Source organism: Molothrus aeneus, chromosome Z (assembly GCF_037042795.1).
Source record: "Molothrus aeneus isolate 106 chromosome Z, BPBGC_Maene_1.0, whole genome shotgun sequence".
NCBI lineage: Eukaryota > Metazoa > Chordata > Aves > Passeriformes > Icteridae > Molothrus > Molothrus aeneus.
In genome coordinates, this window is record NC_089680.1 from 44,485,952 (window position 1) to 44,507,238 (window position 21,287).

General features: G+C 38.4%; 1 protein-coding gene across 1 annotated transcript in view; it reads right to left on the reverse strand.

The window, feature by feature from the left end:
- Positions 1-541: 541 nt before the first annotated feature.
- MOB3B (MOB kinase activator 3B) overlaps positions 542-21,287 on the reverse strand; it is a 48,644-nt gene continuing 27,898 nt past the window's right edge. Inside the window, exons 2-3 of the mRNA XM_066569455.1 lie at positions 17,975-18,177; positions 542-5,500 (exon numbers count right to left, since the gene is read on the reverse strand). Of these exons, the coding sequence (XP_066425552.1) occupies positions 5,471-5,500; positions 17,975-18,177 (233 nt within the window). The 3' untranslated portion in view covers positions 542-5,470. The remainder of the gene's footprint in view (positions 5,501-17,974; positions 18,178-21,287) is intronic.

Below are 21,287 nucleotides of genomic sequence, written 5' to 3' on the forward strand. Positions count from 1 at the left end.
TGCCCCAGTCCATATGCTAGAGATAGTTTCTATTGCCCTATTAGAGCTCTTTTCCCTCTGTGGCAGCCAAGTTCTAATTGAGGCTCTTGAGTTTTGTTTTTAGGAGACAAAACTTTGCTTTAACTGGCTTGGTGCTACTTACCCATCACTCCTGGAGGCTCCTTGGAGTGTCTCACCAGGACTCAGGTAAAGGACATGATGAAACCCATGAGTTACCCAAGCTCAAACATTTGACAGGCAAAAATGAGCAGGCCAGCTTAGCTGAGGAACAGCTACTCACATGCTTTGTTGGATCCCATAGTGTTGGTGAGAGGCTGGCCAGTTGCATCAGCTTGACATTTGGTTGCATCAGCATGACATTTGGTCAGTTTTTCTTGGTATCACATTGGTGACAGGAGGTCTGTGAAGCTGGTGCATTGGCAGTGATGGGTCTCACTCACCTCTGTGTCCAGGGAGCCTGCTAGAAAAGTCTGCTCTGTGGTATGAAAACCACATACATTTTCCTTGTTGAAGAGTTAGAAGGTAAATAACTCCACAACACTTCTGCATTGTTATGTTTATTTTATTTATATTTGCATTCCATTGCTTCATCCATTATGATTGGTTTGAAAAGTAAACTTTCCTTTTCTTTTAATGACTACAGCAGTTAATGTTGGTCTCTCTTCCCATACAGTTGAACAATTATTTAATAACAAATAACTAAAAAAGTCCAAGACAAATGTGACAGCATTAAAAAAAATTAACACACCAAACAGAGCTGATGCATGGAGGAAGAAAAGGAATCAACCACTTACTTCTCAGAAAGATGCATTCCCCTAAAAAATTACCAAAATGAAAAAAAATGTATTTTATGGGAAAGAGCAGGGAGTGTACTCGTGCATATGCTGATGCTTCCACATCCATATCCCCAAACAGACAAAGATATGTATATATACACGCACAGGCACAAACACAGACACACATGTATTAGACTGGACAAGTAACTTTTTTCTCTGTGAGAAAATTATTATAACTTTTAATTATATTAATTATATCTGTCTTTAAAACAGGAAAACTTATTAAAACACAGAACAGAAACTACTTTAAAAGCTCTAACATATTTGGCTAAACCTTGGAAATCACTGCCTATTTAGCATAGAACACACAAAAAAATCAACTTTGATAACTATTTAAATGTACACCATCACCAGGTTCTTAGTGCTGATTTGGCTTGCTTTGCCTTTGGAATATGCTCCATAATTATTAAAAATGTCTTTTATTAAAAATTTCTTCCAACAGGTAGGAAGAAATATCTGACCACTATACTGGATGCCCCAGTGTTATCCCCTTTCTAAAGCCCATAGAGCAAGCATGCTTTATTATAGCAATCATATTTCTATTTTACATGTAGTGACTACTGTTTTGCTGCTCTTGCAGGAACCTCCTGTTCTCGCTTTTATTCTTCTGAAGAGATGGTAAACAGCCAGCCAGAAAGCCAGAGAGACTTGATGGTCTCTCTTCAGGGGGCATAGGTGAGAAGTAGCCCTTTTAGAGGCACGGAAGCAGGTGAGAAAGCTGCTTTTTGTAACAACAATGTCCTTGGGGAAGCAAAAGGAACATTGAAAGGCTGAAGGCTGGCTCTGAGACCTCCCATCCAGAAAATGAGAAACCTCAAGAACATGCAGAGAAGGTAAAAAGCAACAGGAAGGAGTAGCTTTTTGTGAGACATCTCCAAAATACGTAATTTATTTAACCCAAAGGTGCTTAAAGTCCTTTTAATCTGTTAATAGAGACTTGATAAGAGTGGCTTCCCAACTACAAAGAGTATCATTCTCTGTATTCTCTCCACAGACAAGGAATTTGTGGTCCCTGAGGACAGTGTTCACCCATTAAGTTTCTGCACATCTTGAGCTGTTGTCTGTAGGTCCCTGTAGAGTTACACCTTATCTGTTTTTCTCTCTTTCCCTCCCTTGTTCTTAATGAATCCATTCATCAGGAGAGTCAACTTGCCTGATGTAAGTTTTGCTGCTTTAGAGCCTGAGTTCTTGGAGAAAACTAGTAAGTTTCATAAGTCTCCAGCTTCTCTCAAATCTGATAGGAATCAATTTCGCTGTTGTGGATTTAGTAAAAAAAACCCACCCTTCAAAAGACTCTGGGACTCCATTGTTCATAAAACCTAAGGGAAGTTATGTTCAGATTTGTTTCATATTACAGTTGTCACTAATCTATGTTAATACAAACCAGAAGTTCATTACAAAATCTCTTATTACAGAGACAGTCAATGAAAGTTCTCAAGTCTTTAACAACTGAAGTAAAGTTTGGTTTCATAGGATCCTTTCACAACCTTTCATTACTTCAGAGTATTGCTGAGTTTCTATCAATTGAAATGATTCCTCTATAAAGGCACTATGAAGTGCCTTGAAGCTTAACACAACAGCATCTTTAAAGGTAAGTATCAAGGAAAAGAATATGTAAGAAAAACAAAACCTGATTGAAGAACTAGAAAAGTGATTAAAAAAACCACAACAAAACAAAAAAATCCAAACAATAACCTCTTTTTTCTCTCTCCTTCCCCACCATTCCCAGTCCCAGAACAATGTGGAATGCTGGCATTATTAGAAACATACGTAATAATACGAGCAGGTAGAAAAAGCATTAACAAGCGAAACACGATTCTGTCTGTTTGAGGCCCTGAGCAAATTACTGATGAAGCTGGAACACTTGATCAGAAGATTCAAGAGGAAGCTGCTTCTCTCTCCCTATGGGAAGGGGTAAAATGGTACTTTTACCTAGTGATGCCACATTCCAGACATTTGTATTTGCTTGTCATCTGCCACAGAGTGGAACAGGACAGATGGCCTGTGGCATGTGATGGCCTGGTGGTGGCTCACTAGCTGTGCTGCAGAAGCACAGTTGGGAGATACTCAGCAGAAGGCCACACCTTGTCAGGTGGAGGAAGGAAACTCCATGCTCTTCCTAGCAGAATAAGCAACCAAAACAAGTACACTTTTCCCTCCTTTGCAGCTGGTTCATCTCCTGTGTAAAAATGGGCTTTTACCATTACAGGGATTTTGGCCAGGTCAAACACAAATCCTCTAGGGTTCAACTTTCCATTTCACTCTTTTGCTTCATACAGTGTGCCCTACCAGAAAATGAAACATAGGGGTTTGTGGGGAAAAAAAAACAATTTAAAAAAAAAGGAAAACACTTCCAACTGATAAGTTTTGCATTCAAAAAATGTATACATTCACAAAAAGGTAACTGAATTCTTTCTCAGGTAATTTTTTCTCAGTCTAATCTTCAGACTCAACTGCAGTGAATAGTCTCGAAACAGCATATGGTGAGTAATGTAATAAAATGAAGACTAAATTATGCATAAAAATTATGCATAAAAACATGTTTTTCAATTTGTGTAGTGACTTTGATCTTTATGCGCTAAATTCCACACCTTTGCATCTTTATGTTAATCTTTCAAATACAGTGTTGCCCAGACTGAGAGCACCACATGGCAGCTGTCCATGGTGGCAGTGAAATTCAAGTACGCTGCATCAGCTACAGCTCCATCTCAAAGAGTGCCATAGCCCAGGCACTTTGGAGGAGTTCAAGACACCCTTTATAAGCAATTGAAGTTGTAATTCCTGGCAGTTGCCAGCTACATGAACCACCCCAAAGAAGTTATATTTTTCATCTTCTTTAAAATGAGGCAAGCTCAAGAATACCTGTGGTAATGAATTCCAGAAGCTAGTTATATCCTGCAGAAGTGCCAGCAGAACAGAAATCATCTGTGTGTGCATTCCAATCCCCAGAGAATTAACCTGATTGCAAAGACTGCCAAAGGAGGTAAGAACACTTAGGTCCATCCCCTTGAAAGCAAAGGATAATGCTGCTTATGTAGTTATAGAGATGCAGAAAAGCTCCCATCATAGGTATACCAAATGTTCACAGACAAAAGCACTTTTTCCCAGCAAGAATTTTACAAGCCCTGATTTAAACAAGCAGGTAAATAAATCATCATGTGCTACAACATTGAGCTAGAAAATATTTGCTGTTCTTCTTTAGTGTCTGCTACCGCTTTATTTCAAAAGTTCCAATCACTGGATACTCCATGAGATTTTCTTCTGTTTCTGTCTCAGAAGATGTAAACATACCTAAACTTATTCGAGGAGAAGGCAGCAACACGGTTCAGCACTCACTCAGGAAAAAGTAACTTTTCACAATAACACAAGTGTGCAAAATTCATTACAAGGCACAGAATACATAGATGTGTTCCACTTGATTCCCATTTATTCAGAAGTATTTCTCTTGTGATATTCTGTATCACTTTCATTTTTTAATTTTTTTTTTTTTTTTTCAGAAGAAAGCCTCCTCAGGGCATATTTGGCATAGAAGATTTGATTTGCTGCAATGGATCCTTCTAGACTATCCATACACGTGTTCATTTTCCAGAATTAAGTTCTGGAAAAATGTATTGTGTTAGCCCAGTGTATAAAGCAAGTCACGTATTGGGCACTGTTTAGCTGCAACAGGGACCTACAATTAGTCCCTCCTGCTCTAACCTTTTTTACTACTCATCTTTACTGTATCTTCCTGCAAGTTACCCCAATTAAATTTATTTTTCTCTGAAAAGATGGAATTTTAGGGTGATTGAGAAGGATCCTTTTCCTAAAGGGATAAAAGGGTATGAAATTACATGACAGATTGGTGTACTTCATTGGGTACTTCAGGAAAATGATGACTGTAGCTGTTTTTTTTTAAATGTAATACAGAGATACTGAGAACATTTGCTATCAGTCACAGCATGAATTCAAGGAAAATACCTCAGCACTGCAGAGCTATATCTGGATCCCTGTTCATGTATTTGAAATCAGAAACCCTTCCATTGTCGTTAAATTATGAGTCACAATGAAGCATACTCTGTCTGTTCAGCTGAAGGACATGGCTATCTTCCCAGAAACACAAGGCTTGCTAGCATTTGGGAATGGTGGCCAAGATTTGGGTGGCCTGGAGCAGGGTAGGGGGCATTAAAGGCAAAGTCTTCTTTCATTCCAGAACCTCTTAATAGTCTGTTGCAGTTAGGAAAGAAAGCACATATCAAGAAACAAAATAAAAAGAAAGCAAAATTGCAGATTTCATTTCAAAACAACTAGTCTGGAGGTCAGCCCAAGGACCTGAATTTCAGTAAAGCTTTAGCAGCAGGGGCACTGTCTACTATTGTCTGTGGCTGAAGAGGTTCTTATCCCTGATAAAGGAGCTAGAACTGATATAATTCTTCTTTTTCTCAATAATCCATGTTGCTCAGTTGAGGTTCCTAGCAGCATATTTAGGGTTAACAACATTGACACTGGAGAGAAGCATTTGTGACAGTAACTGTGGCTCCCAACTTTCCTGCTTTCAGGGATTAACAAGCAGGCTCAGTCCATGAGGGCTGTCATATTCTTAAACTCTGCAGTAAGAAGGAAATTAGACTTTGCTTTTGTTCAGTGGGTAGTTTTTAGTGACACATCCTGGTTGTCATCTCTTTCTGTAAAACAAGAAGAGGAAATAAAAAAACAAATGGCATTTATGATAAAGTGTGCACAGGCCTCTTCACTGTTAGTATTTCTGCAACTTTGCAAATTCACGTGGTTTTATATGGCACCATGTTTCTGCCCCTTTCTGTCACTTTCAAGGACAATGAACATACCTGCATGTAAAATACAGCATTTTGTCATTTTGACAGCTTTAATAATGTAATAAATCCCTACCCATGTCAGGTAAATGGTGCTGCATCCCCCTGCCCTAAGAAATAAATCAACTGCAAATGCCAGAAACCTTTTAATTTAATGTAAGAAAAAGGATTCAAATCATTGTCATTGAACCTGCAGCCAACACGAGTCCTAGATATATCTTCTCTGCCTAGCTGTTTTACCCACAGGCACAAAGGGAACACAAACCTTGAGGACTTGACCAGAGCTGTGGCATTCATCTCTAGGATAGGGTTTTGGACTCCGTTAGGAACTGGGGTTTGGGATCCACATAGGATTTTATTTGATCTGATTTACAAACACTCTCATACAAACTCTCTAGTAACTGGCTGCCCCATTCTATAAAACTTCATATTTGTCAGCAGATTTCTGGAAAGGCATTATCTAACTAACAGCCAAACACATACACCAGACCACACAGCATTTACCTTGGAAAATCAATTGAGATTTACCAAGTTACCAGAAGTCTCTGAAAAATCTCTTAGCTTGCTTGAATAATTTTTTTATAATTTTTAAGGTCATTAAGATCTAATGCAAATAGCTTCATGACAATTTTGTAACTGTATCTTCTTCTGTGTTTAACAAATTACTTTTCCACCTAGAATCCTACACATAATTATGGGACTTTCTCCTCCTTTTCCAAACCTTTAACTAGTTTTTCTTTCTTGTATATTTATCTTGCATTACTTGTTATTTTGTTGCCATGCATGTAGCAGAATGGGATGTTGTCATTTGTTACAAAGACAATGGTAATTAGTACGGGAGTTTATACAGTAATATGTGATCTCCACAGTGATATATACAGTAAACTGAACTAGTACTGGCTTCTCCTCCAATTTGTTAAAGATGACAAAGCTGACGGTTCATGGAAAAATCTGTCTCCTTTTTTTCTTAAATGTTTTTGTGGATTTTTTTGGGAGTTGCTTTGTTTTGTTATTTTGTTTTTTTTTTTTTTTCCTTAAATAGCTGGGATTAGGTTTATTTCATTAGAGCAACAAACACAAATGCAGAACTAAATAAAATTCAGCAGAGTGTTGGACAGCTTCCTACTGAAGATTAATTAGGTGTTCAAGCATTTCAAGGCAGTTTTTATCTTTCCTGGCCCCTAATTTTACACATATTCAGTGTCTGCATGTTTGTAGTGTATTTCCTATAATCAAGGCTGGTAGATCTGTGAGGTAAAACACTGCAACTTCCTTCTGCCACTTCTGCTGAACAGTGATTTTCAGTCAGACTGTATCATCTTGCCCTGTTATAAAAACAGTCCAGGGAGTAATGTGGACCATATCAGAGCCATTGTAAACTGGGCCACCCTCCTTCAGACACAGTGGGAGGCAAACTGCAATAGCATCAGAGGTAGGAGTCTAGATATGGATAAATGTGTCCAGGAAAAGGGCAGAGTAGGAACTTAGATGATCTATGCATAAGATGTAAACAAGAGGCCTTTATGAAAGCTATGAAGCATGAACCTATCATGCTATTTCTAACTTCTCTCTAGAGGCAGAATTTATTTTTCATAGTAATACAAATTCTCCCCAAGCCTCTCTCTCCCTTAATTTCTAAGGTTTTTTTGGTTATACTATTAAATCCACAGTCTTCTCCCGAGATCCTATTTCTCCACCCTATCAGGAGAACATTGCTGCAAATGGCAGCAATGTAACTGTAACTTCCTTCCTGCAAGGCCTTCTGTCCCAATGGCTGCTAGGCTACAGTATTGGAAATTTTCCCAAAACTGTAAACTCAGAAAAACATTTAACCTTAATAAACATTGACATCAATGATGCATCGAAACATTCTCTGTATTGATCTATATTGTTAGTGGTAAATGAAGGACACACACACAGGTACAGTCACAGTGCATGCCTGCATATATGTGTGTGAGCTTTTACTGATATCACCCAATGACAGTGAATTAGATGTACTTTAAAAAGAAGATAAAGCCCATGATTCCTGTGATAGTGAACTGGTGCAAGCTTTGTGGGAGTGACCCACTTCTACTTGTTATTTTCTTAGAGGAATTCACAAAACAACCAGGAAATAGTTTCTCAAGAGACTGGTATAATTTGGATGCTGGCAAAGAAAAAGTTAGCTTCACTCAAAATGCTGGTGAGAAGGTGAGGAAGGGTCATATCCCTAGCATCCAGTCTTGGCTGGGTGGCAGCATGAGGCATGCTGTGTGCTGCAGAGCCTGCTGCTGAGCCTGTTACTGAACAAGCTGCTCCTACTTGCCAGACTCTGCCCCCTCAGAGATACTTACCTCTCAACTCTTCTCAGAGCCTGCTGGCATATCTCTTGCTGATTCTGATGGGAACCAGAGAACTTAGCACACATTCCCCCCTCCACTTAACTCTGCAGAACAGTCCCCCTCAAACCTCACGAAAGATCTGATCCTTAGTTACTCTGCTGCTGCATAGCCTTGGGTGGAGCACTGTCTAACAAAAAGCTAACAAAAGTTTTTCACTCTCTCCTGAGTCTCCTTGGGATTGTGCTTCTGTGAAACATCACTGTTCATTTTAAATTGGGAAAGGTGGAGAAGAATGCTCTTGACTAACAGTTACTGATTAAAAGCACAAAAGAGTATCTCCCAAACACAGCAGATGACAAAAAGCTGACTCTTCTGAAAAGGCAGGAAGACTGAAAATGCACTTTGCCTTAAGGTACTGTGATGCCCAATCCCAGCTGGATCTTGAATGAAATATAAAGGATAGACAGACAAGGGAATCAGAAAGTCAAACACAGAGACACAGATAGGCACACAGGAGCACTGAAAATTTTTCAAATTTTTTTTTTTTTTTGCTTGTTAACAGAAACTGTCCATACCAAAACTTTTGATACCAGATGCACTTCCTTTTGAAAATTAATTACAAGAGACTCCAGAGCATTATTCTGCATTCAGACTTACTCCTGCTCTCAATTCTGGATTACACAGTTAACGCAAAAAAAATGAAGGCAGAAGTAGATGCTGTTTTTCAAATCCAAAATGCAAATCAGAAGCCTGGACCCATTCTATGTGTTGGATATGCCCAAGATTAGTAACTAGAATTTAACATGGAACTCACTTCTAAGGATCATAAAGAGAAACATTTGCTATTCTTTATGATGTCCTTCAAGTATTTACTTACTTGCTGAAATTAATGCTAACAAGCCACTCTGTAAGCATCAAGAATCTATCTGATTTGTTAGGATTTGTGAATTCACGGAAGAACACATTCCTGAACATTTTTCAGGGAATACCAACTTGATTTCACAGATGAAGGGAAAAAATAAGAATTTATAAAGGTAATCAATATTTATATCTAAATGTCTGGCCCTCTCCCTTCCATAATGCTCCAACATAAATTTCAGATACATTCAGCACATAAATCTGTACCTGACTATTTCAATTTTTACTCCTCAGTTCACCTTTAAATGCAGCAGGAGAAGAATGGAAAAAATGCAACAGAGCCAGAAGTAGCTGAGAAAATCTCTTTTTAATATGACAAATTTACCTGTGCTAAGATATTGATTGCATCTGAATGGATTACAGGAAGAATGAATTTCCCATAAAGAATGATGTTCATCAAAGAAAATTGTGTTTCTACGCTTATGCAAGTATAATATATAGCTGCCAAAACACAAGGCAAAAACCCTTCAAACAAACATCACCTTTGAACCAGTATATAATAGAAGCCAGAGGCCCCTCCTGTGCAAAAGCTGATGAGAAAGTAGATGAAGTGAAAAAACTGTGTAAGTAATAGTATTCTATAAAATAATAATAGGAAAAATAAGAAAAATAATAAATGCAATAATGACCTTTACTAAAAGCAGTGTTACTTTAAAGACTCAAATTCTCCTTCAGTGCCTGGGTCTCATCCTAACTTCCAGTTCTCCAAACTGAAGCAAAGCATGTCTTGATATTCCCTCTCCTCAGCTCCTCCTGCTGGTACTTAGCAAGCCTAAGGATGATGTGGAAACATCTCCTTTTAACCCTTTGACAACTGTTTTAAGCATAGTGAGGTTTTTAAATGTATATACAAGGGTATTCACAGACAAGTGGACAGAGAGAAAGCATTACCTGCTGACGGGCAGGGATACCTTGCCTGGAGGCACCCCTCAGCCTGGAAGACCTGACCAAGAGGCAAGGAGAAGCAGCAGTGGGCACCGTGCCAAATACACTTGCCAAGCTTACTGACTCCACGGGGAGCCACTCATGTCTGCAACCAAATACTGCAACCAAAAGAACCCAACCCAAAACAAAAAAAAAAAAAACCCCACAAACAAAAAACATTGCCCAGCATTAACTGCAGCCCCACAGGTAAGGAACTTACAGTCTATTCAACCATCTTGTGAGGCAGTGCTGGGCAGAAAGGCAATATACAAACAGGCCTCCCAGTTTATGGACTCATAACAGTCCGTTCCAACCTGACCTGAGGGTCTGCTGGGCAAACACAAGCATCCCTGGGACACATATTTCTCCTCCCTAGGCTCATGGACAGAAAAGCAAGCCACAGGGAATGGTATATGCACACAGAGAGGCACCAGTGCAGCCAGTTCAAAGTCTTTCTGTAGTTCACATCACAACTGTAAAATAAGCAGATGAAAAAGAGAAAGATCAGTTCATCAAAGCACAAATGGCTATGATATCTGCTGCTTTTTATTGCTGCTTTCTTCACAAACCTCTCAATAGTTAACAAATAACTAACATGTGGACAAAGTGCTTTGTGTCCTGATGACAAAAGAAGCTGTTTACAATGGAATAGCACCGGATCACTACATCTGTGATCGTGTGCTGCACAACTAATCAGTATTCAGATAGCTGATTGATCAGGATAAGAAGACTGACAACAGAATTGTAACAATAAATTAATCTAAAAAACTTTTTTTTAATGGAAATTTTAGTTAGAACCATACCCTGAATATTAATTTAGAAATTGTTCTCCAAAGTTAGTAAAAAAGAAATTCCTCTACTTCTTCCATTACTGCTCTCTCTGTATCCTGACTGAAAAAAACCCCAACAGACTGGCAATTGCTGTCCAGTGGGTATATTGATCATTCAGTTATTTCTTTTGTTAGGTTTCACAATGTCTTCCACTTGAATGAGTCTCAATTATCATGATGCACAGCATTAAATTAATCTCTCAGACAATCTCTTTGGCTTCAGGGTAGTTATTTTGAAGCTAAGGACAGGCAGACAATAATCCTATTTGGTTCCTCCTGAATTTGTTTGGTGATGTTTGCAGGACACAGATAATACTCCTGTCTGCAAATGTAACCCCTTATCACTGATGACAAAGGTATTTTATCAACTGACTGCAAGCAGGAACAGGATCAGGAAATTACCCTGCCAAATACACTTGTGAGTAGAGCTAGACCCAGCTAGATACAAACTATATGCATCTGGATGACTGACTTGCTTAAAATTGTCATATTCCAAGGAGGTATTTTCACCTTCTGCATGTTTTTGTCTTCTGTAACAATAAAATAAAAGTTGGGTTTAGTGTACCTCACCATATTAAATGGACTTGAATTGTGTTACTTTTTACACTGAAATGATGCAGAGTGAATAAGCAAACACTACAACTATATTTAGCATTAAAATTTTTGCATAACATTAATCAGGAGACATGTTAGTTCTCTACTATGAACTACAATTTTGTTGCATATAGTAGGTATTTTGCATAGATTATTTTATACACTAACAGATCTGATTAAATGCGACAATAAATACATCTTTTCTCATTTCTTTTTTCTTTTGCAGAACTTCTAAGTTCATGTGGCATTAGATTTTTTTTTCCTTTGACAATTAGAAAAAGCGGACTTGTTTCTCAGTTTTCTGGTTCTTGAAGGTTTAGAGAGAATATTAACAGTTCAATCCAACACTCAATCAAACTAATACAGTCACTCAACAAGTACGGTCAAATTAAGAAAACCCATACTTAAGTAAAGTAGCTTTTCTGAAATTTCTTCCGTATACTGCCTTTACATTTGCCTTATGACTAGCTAGACTATTGAAGGGAGCTGTTAAGTGCTAAAGAAAGGAGATCATAGGCACTTTTTTAACAGTTAACCAAAATCTCACTAGGAAAGTCCTTCTGTCTTCAGTCAAGTACAAGCAAAGCAGCTGATGCAATAGAAATAGTCACTAAAAATGTGCCAGGAATTATATATTCAGAAAATCCAGTGCACCTTAATTCTCTGCTTTCTTCGAGCACCAGTGTTGAGAATTCTGTTTTGCAACAATGTTTAATCCTAGAATTCTCAATTGCCTTCTAATTTCCTGCAGAACATGGAAAAGATGGCATTTACCTATAACTGGTTTCTTTAGTTAGTGATCAGATCAGTTTTTTTAGAAATTCACACTGCTTGTACAATGTAAAGAAAATCCTGTTAGATATTAACACTGTAACTAGACTGGGGGCAGGAAATACTAGGTTGTTTGAGTTTTTTGGTTGGTTGGTTGGTTGGTTGTTTTTTTTGCACTTCTGAAAGAAAAAATGAACCCCTATTTTCTAGTTGACAGCAGTGACTGAACAAGTCTGAACAAGACTAAAAGTTACATGTTACCTGCCCAAAGCTTAACCCATCCTGGCAGCACACACAAACACACTGGGAAGTCTGGAAGGATAAACAGCTGGAGGTATCTTTAAAAGAGTGTCTTAATATTACTGTTGTCTTGCTTTTTCTAAGTGCAGTAACATAGGACACCTTGAAAAGACCTGAAGGGCTGTACTTTGATAGCAATGAGCAGCAGTATGAAAGTAAAACTGGGTAGCTATAAAGGATAGTGACAACAAGAACACAGTAACTATAATGAGATTAGTTCTCCCGTGCTCTTGAGCTCAAACTGTCCTTTTCTGATTGGCAAATAATTTGTATTTGAGACTCTACTGATTTGTGGATGCATTCACTGCTTTCATGAAGATTATAAGTGGATATACAAAGAATATGGACTGGAAAGTTTAAATTCTAATTTTCAGCATCAACATAAAAACATAGCTAAGTGGACAAACAGATATTCTGGGAAAAACTTCAGTGAATTAAAATAGGAATCCTTTTATTTTAAAATATATTTTTGAAAATTTCGTCTGCATGAAAAGTCTCTTCTAATCATCCTGTTTTACACAGCTGTGCTTCATCTGAGTTACCTTTGTCAAAATGCCAATGTTTTTGCCATGTTTTTCTAAACCTGCTACAGCTGAGTTTTCCACTCTGAGTTCTGAATGAAATTAGTGCCAGAAGTGTTAGGTTTGTAGTCTTTTTACTACATTTACGGCATTTTGCCAATGAATTGCCTGATGAGCAAACATTCTTTTGTGGTATAGATAAAGATGCAACAAAGCTGCTAATTTTTTAGTGAAAAGATATAAATTAGACATATACCAGTAGCTACTTTGGCCTCATGCACAGAGGCAGAGTGACAAGACTTAGAGCTGCGGGACTGATATTTATGAGGTCTATACCCTAGAAAAACAAAAAGCACAAACCAGAAATTCTCAAGTGTTTACCTGAGCACTATATGACTACTTTACTGTTAATGGCACATCCTGAAATAGACAGAAGACTTGGTGGAACTTGTGTGAAAACAGAGGCTTCTTGCTTTGGTATCTTGACTTTCATGTTATAATTACTTTTAGGCAGCTCCAAATACCAGACGAAAATGCTTTCAGAAACCAATCATACCACATAGCCAATGGAAGCTTTTACAGTGAGAATAATGAGGCAAGGAAATCCTAATTTCCTTGTTTATCCTGCAGAGGAAGTCCATACTCATAGAGGCAATTACCAACTTCACCATTTTTATACACTCAGCTCCACTGATGGTCACCACTTTCAGATGCAATTCCAGCCAGTTGCTACTGTGGCTGATAGTCTCTGCATCTAAATGAAACCAACATTTCAAAAGTAAGCAGAGTAGTGCATATAAGCAATATATTTCTCTACTTTTTGTCATTCAAATGTAATTATTCCTTTCTGCTCTTATGAAAAAATGTTTATAAAAATTACTTTGAGAAAAAGCTCAATGTTTTCATAGGATGTGATTTATTAAAAAAAACAGCTTGAGAAGAATAAGTGAAGCAGATTACTATATTCTGCACTCTATTACCTCGACCTCTGAAGAAAATTTTGCTACCATCAATAGTTTCCAGTTATTTAGGAATCCGCTGGGAAACTAACTGATTTGCACTGCTATCAAACTAGTAGGAGTGGGATGGACTGAGGTTCCCCTCCTGCTGGCATCTTTAGTTTAAAAACCTCTTCACCAGCTTGGCAAGACTATGGCTGAAAATGCTCTTCCCCTCCTCTGACAGATGGACCCTTCAGTGCCCAGCAGGGAAAAGCTTGCTCACTTCCCATTTCCACCAGTGTAACTCCCATAGAAACAGCAAAGCAAATCAGCAAACACCAAGTTAAGGAACACAGAAAGCTTTGGTCTTCCCATTTCTTTTGTATGTGGCAAGGATCCACATGCTGCTGAAGGTAGGATGTAGAATTAAGAGCAAGGTCTTCTCTTGGAACAACTCTTATTTTGTGGCACCAGAGTACTTTGCAAATACTGTTAAATTCAGGCTCATAAGACTTCTGTCAAATGCTAGATATTTTTATATGTCACATAAGAAGATTGATGAAGATACCTATAACCCAGAGATAGGCAAAAAGCCTAAAACAAAACTGGAAACAGAAAGTAAGTCTTTAACCAAGAGATCCCATATGACTTACTTACAAGAGGTTGCTTTGTACTGGGCCTTACTGGAAGGGTTTTGGTGGCAGGGGCTAGCAGGGTGGGTCATGGTGGCAGGAGGTCATGTACTGTCTTGTGCCAGCCAGCTACTGCCATCTGCCCCTGACACCACTGCAATAAACCCACCGTGTGCCAAAATTTCTGCTAAACAAGTGCATGGTGCCTCTGCTCAGATATTTAAGAAAGCAGCAGCTGTTAAGAGGAGAAGACAAATGGTGGCACTGTTGGGACGTGGTTGGAGACATATTTTTGGAAGGAAGGGCCATGTGCCAGAGCAGACACAGCCCTGAAGGGACTGTGGGTCCCAGCACAGCAGAGCAGGGACACTGTGGAGGGACTGTGTCCCACAGTAAACCCACGCTGGGGTGGAGGAACACAAGTAAGAATCAAGAAGCAACAGACAGCTCCCCAGTCTCCTGCATTGCTCCTCACCTCCCTGAAGGGATTAGGAGTATCTGAATGTAACCTAGCAAACTCAAGGTGAGTGGAGACCTGCAAGCAGGAAGAAGTTTTATACTGAATTAGAGCCCAGGGAAGAAAGGTGTTTCTTTGTTTTGTTTAATTCCCCTTTTTCTCCTCAATACACAGATCAGTAATCAAAAGATTTGTTAACTGGCAATAAATTAAATAAATTCCATGAACCAAGATTGTTTTACTCATGATGTGTTCATAAAGTTATATGGTATATTTCTGAAGTCCTACATACTGTAGAATACATTGTCAGAGAAAAGGGATCCCAGGAAAGAAGTAGAGGGGCAATACTTGCCATAGCTGTACTAATATTTGAACAACAAATTTATGTGCTGAGGCAGCTGCGTACAGATTCTCACTAAAAAGTATATTTAGTTGCTGTGTTTGAATTTTGACAAGCTGTCACATACAAAGGGTGAGGGTGGGATGGAGGTAATAGCAACCCCATTCCTCTGGTGTTTTGGCCACTGGAAGAGGCTCAGAAGTGAATTAAGGTGAACTACTGACAGTGGGAAATAAAGCTAGCCACACAGGAAAACAACATGAAACAAATAACATATCTTAAAGCTAAGTATGTTTCCCCATAGCCTCTCCATGGATGCACACTTTTAAGGTCTTCTGAGAGCTCTCATGGTGCTGCCTTGTCTGTCTGTTGGCTGCAAAGAAGAAATCATATACTTTCAGACATCTTTTTCCCTAAATAAACCAATTGGACATGTGTTTTTTCTTCAGGATGCCCTGTGGGGTCAGTGACTATGTCAGTTTCCTCTTTTGTCCCCATATAAAACAACTCTATGAAAGACTCAAGAATCTTGCAAATTAACCTGCTGATGGGTATGGGAAAATGGGATGTAGCATTTTAAACTATAACCACCTCTTTGACTGCAGAAAGGACGAGTTATGCAACTCCCACATGGGAAGGAAAATTCCGTTTGAATTATTTCTTCATTTGGTTTTATAACTGCTCCACTAGGTTGCAAAAGTCTGATAAAATCTATTTTAAACATAGAGCATAAGTCCTGCAGACTAATATTATGATTCATCTACTGCCAACTTCCCCAATTATTCTCCCTTCTTAAAGTTATGTTGATAAATCAGTTGTCTTCCCATTTATTAAAGCATGTGGCAGTCTGTTTATTTAATCATCTCTTGGCCCATTTTCTAATAAAGGGAGATAATGCAGGCTCATTTCCTGTCATGGTGAACCTGGCAGTCCACAGATTGTCCTCAACTACCCAAGACTATTTGTAATGCCTGATTTGTTTGGCAATTCCCTTCCTTCTCCTTGCTCAGCTGAAGAGAAAAATACAGGCATGGTTTTTTTTCTGCATTTCCACACTGCTCACACCCACCCAACTCAAGGACAGGAAGAGGGAAGCAGGTGAAACTTATCTGCGAGATGGTGAATCCCAGCAAAGTTAATAATCATACAATGATTCCAAGGATAATTTTGTGAAGGGAGGAATACAAAAGGAAAGCACACACCAACTAGAGCACATTCCCATCTTGCTCAGTTGCTGGGCTTGAGTAACCTCCTGCACCACTCTGTCCCTATCTGTCAACTTTGTGCAGGTGTTTTGATACCCACTAACTGCAGCATTCAACCATTTTTGTCCTTTCTGTATTCTAAAGCTCTTGTAATAGACTTAACATCACCTCTATTCCTATCTCTGAGATATTCCGATTTGTATCTTGCTTATGATTCAACTTCAGTATTTAATAGCTATAGGCTAACCTAGCATCACTACTCTGGCAGAAAAACTCTCTTTAGCAGGGCTGCCTTCTACCCCTTAGGACATATTTATATACCATATTAAATTCTCCTGTACAGAAAAAAACATAGATACATTTCAGCTTATCTATACAGGCCAAAGAAGTGTCTTTCAGGAGCCTTGCAAACTGTTGAAAACAAGATGATACATTTTGTCTTCACAGACTTCTCCTCCAATCAGTTCAAGTATATACAAGAACCACACCTGCAACAGCTCCAATTCCTGCAGAAATACAGGCAATCATCACTGTGCCGCACTTTCAGAATTGTTTCATATAAACTGTGCTACACACAGCCTTGCAATGTCTTGTTATATGAAACAAGTAAAACATGATGTGGTGCTGGGTACCTGTTCTAGGTGACACAGGGATTTGGACTACATGATAATCCACAGGTGCCAGCCAATACCTCAGCTGTCCTGTGATTCTGTGCAAAAAAAAAACCCTAAAACCAAAAACACAACCCAGTGATTCCAGAACTTCCTAATAGGCTGTATGATACAGTATAGTCCAAACTCTAACCTATGGGGAAATGTCTCCCCAATCCCTTTTAAAGTTGGCTAGACACCCACAGTGAGGATTTGAACTGCTTTCTGAATTGTTCCTTACTTTTCCTTCTCTGCTTATATTTTTCTTTATTTGCATTTGCAAGCAACAGCAAAAACATTTCCATTTCTGGGTCCTTGCTTCTGGAAACAATGATTTTAATTTTAATCTATTTCAGTCCACAAGGAAGTGTCTGGTTTTGTTAAACTGCTAATTATCTGAACCTCTGTCTCACTTCATCTATCTCCCTTAGATTCAGAGTGTGCTCTGGATCTAACACACTCAATACCTTCACAAACACCTACTTAAGGACTTAAAAAACCTCACAATTCACGTTTATATAGATAACTGTTCCCTTTACACGCATTTAAGTGACTGCTATGACTTAGTGCCATGCTGTGACCAGTGAAAACAGACTGAATAAAATTATATACTAAGTATATAGTACAGCAGGAAGCAAAAGACAAATGAACTTCTATTTTCAAATGCCAGGATTTTCCACCTTATCTTTTTCCATACAACATACATTACACTTTTTTCTTTCTACAGAGCCTACTGAGGATTTCACAAATACTGCAGCAGAAGGATTGGGTCTATGCAGAGAGGCAGAGTTAATCCCTTTAAATTGTCTGTGTTGGATGAAAAACCTTGTTCCTAGAGGAAACTCACTGCAACAAGGATGAGAATGTCTTGGTGAAGGGAGAAGGAAAACTTCCTAGAGCTTTTGCCCAGACCCCACACTTACCAAAGGCTCTAGTTCTTTGCGGTCTATGAGGTTGAGCTCTGTCACAAAATAATAAAAATGCTTGTAGCAGGTGTTGACGTGGGCCTCAGCCCCCATAAGGATGATACGGTCAAAGTGATGGATGTAGACATGAACGAATACCCGAAAAAGCCTACAGAGTATCTTCTTGCAGATCTGCAGAAAGTTCTTTGGAAAGGGAACACCTGTGAATAGAGAAGGCAAGATTGTCATAGCCATCTTGTCAATCCCTCGAGACAAAAACTTTATAGCCAAGTGTGAGATTGTAACTGCAAACTAGGTTATGACTTCCTAGGCCTCCCTTCCAATCCCGAATATCCCTTTATGCATGCATTTGTTTGAGAGCTAGCACCAAAGATAGCCAAATGAATAAACAACTTTAATGGATCGAGACTGACAGGAACAAGTTATTTTTTTCCTATATATAATTTACTGGTGAATATATTTAAGTGTATTTAATATGCTGGTGAATCTATCCAGTATTGTAACATAGGTGATTTTCACTGCAGTGCACATCTAGCTATTAACATCGATGGATTTACATCATACAGTAACTGTTCCCCAAAGTGATACATATAGAGCACTTAGAAGTAATACACTTCCTGCTCATGTTTCTCAACAGTGGCATTTCACAACATCAAATTTAATAACAAATTTTAAATAACTGACAGAAGGACCTTTTTGCTTTCAACTTCCTCACAGTTACATGTACCAATCCAATTGCTCCTTTAATAGAAAATCTCTTGAAGAGATACAGGAATGGCTCTTTCAAAACACTTTTAAAGTTACACTACTTTGTACCTGGAGATTCCAAAGCAGCTGCAAAAGCACCATTTGCTAATAAACTGTCAGGCATCAATAATGAGGCACAAATAATTTCTTCAGAACTGCTCTCCATTAAAGACTGATCTTGCATGGAGTTATGTGCCGCTAAGCTATCCCCAAAATCCTAAAATTTTATCTCCTTTTATGATTGTCTCTCAGACATAATGACTTTAGTGCCATGCTTGGAACTTTACTGCTACTCTGCTTTGTTGCACAGTTTCCTGATTTTTTAGTTATCTAATTCATGCTGTAGTTGGATTTGAACCACATAAATGCAGCTACTGCCTCTTAAAAAATTAGAAAAACCCTCACAGCCAAGCATTTCCATACTGTCTAAAAGCCCAGTTAATGCTCTGAAGAAGAAAAACGTTTATTATTGGCAGAAAGAAGGTGGAGGTACTAAACTAACACTTTTGCAACCTTTCTAGTTTTCAAATTTTAGTCCGCTGTTAAATGTTGCTCAGCACTCATAAGAGTGGTGAATTGACAGACAAATTGCCCGGTTTCACTGAGGGTGATGTGAGGACATACAGAGAGAATTTCCATACCAAAATTTTTGATTACAGACGACATAAATTATCAACTGTGCTGTAACCAGTCTGCATCTGATCGACATAAACATGTATCTTATTTTGGAATCCCTGGCCAAGGAGGTACCAAGATATACCCACTGTGGATATTAACATTGGTATGTCCATCAGCATGTGAGTAGGGAAACACATCAGCCTGCAGAAGTATCCCTGAACTGCTTCTATATTTGCCATTACTGAGGTGCAGATAATTTTGGGAAATGTCTTGGGTTTTTTTGGCCTGTATTGGGTTAACCAGATATTTCAAAATCCTTTTGAAATAATTTTAAGTAGCTTGTAGACATGCAGTGCTACTCTTCTTATTCCTGATGTACAAACCAAGGATCAGAAAATAGCTGCATCTATCAAAGCACAGCTGCTTTATCTTAAGAAATGTTTGCTTTTTGTTGTCAAATCCATTCATTTAAATGCTAAAGCTATTATAGAAGGTTACAGAGAAGGCTTGAATGCTCAAAACATGAACTGAGACATGGTTAAATTACAGAAATGACAGTATGTACAGATGTCTAGGCAATGTTTAAATCACAAGTCCACACAATTACCCAAGCACCTGGATTATAACAATTGTTGTTATTTCCAAGGGCAAAATAAACATAATCTATCAAAAACATAACAGAAACTCCAAGTAGTTGCTCTTTAACAAGGGGGATCACATTCATATTCCAGCCATCAGAACATGGCTAAATTCAGGAATTATTATAGCAGCAACCTGCTTTACATTTCTGTAAAGTATACCCATACCAGAAATTAAAAAATATACCCAAGAAGATATCCAGTCTTTAAAAAGGAGGAAGGGGAATAACTGGCACTTTTCACTGCAAGTTGGCTTGCTGAACTGAGAGATGAATTCTTGAAAGCACTGTATTTTGTAATCCAGAACAAATATGTTCCAAAATGGAGAATAATTAGTTTAATCTTGCAAGGGCTGACACATAATTGTTACTGAAGAATGTTGCTATAATGAAGATATTCATACTTCTGTATTAACTGACTAAAACAATCTGAATAAACCAAGCTGATAAATCCCTTAATTTCTCTTCAGGCCATGTTCCTTCACAGTTACAGGCAGTAACTACAAGAGCCGCAGAGCACTGTTTCTGCTGCAAGAGAGGATGTTCACCTGACAGTTTTTTAGATGCATTACACTGTCAATTTGAGGACATGTAAACAACATATTTTTAAAAATAGTTGGTATAGAACAGCCTAGGATTCATAATAAACTTGCAGTGTTTCCTCCTGCTCCTCACATGAATCAAAGTTTCAGACCAATTGCATAGTTTCACTTGCTGTTGCAGAATCTCTCCTATTTTATGGAGTTGTATATGATTCATTTACTCTTAAATAAACACTGAAACATTGCTGCTATCACAAATATATCATTTGGGCACAGGAGAATTAGTAGTGTCTCTCTTCCTTCATATTTCAGCAAAACTGATTTACAAACTGACACAGTGTCCTAAAGAGTTAAAAAGCATCTCCTAGTATCACTGAAAGCAACGGATAACTTTTTGGTGAGCTACCTACACTCCTCAATCTTGGAGAGCCTGTCAGTCTGTCTATCTGTCTCTGGCACAAAGAAGAGGCTCAAAATCTGGTCAGCCTCAAGGTACCAATGCCCATATCAAGGTGCCAGCAGTCCTAGTTTGAACATACACCCTGCTGCTCTTTGTGCTCAAAATCAGATAAAAGAGAACAGATTCTGACCTCAATCACAATATAATGAACTCCAAGTAATGTCATCAAAACTGAAAAAAAAATCAGAGCAAAATGATTCTAGATTTATATTCTGAGGTCAGAATTTGGCCTCATGTTTTGTTCCCATTGCAACTCTACAGTTATAAATAAATCAGCCACAGAACAGAGTAATTACAAGTGTCTCT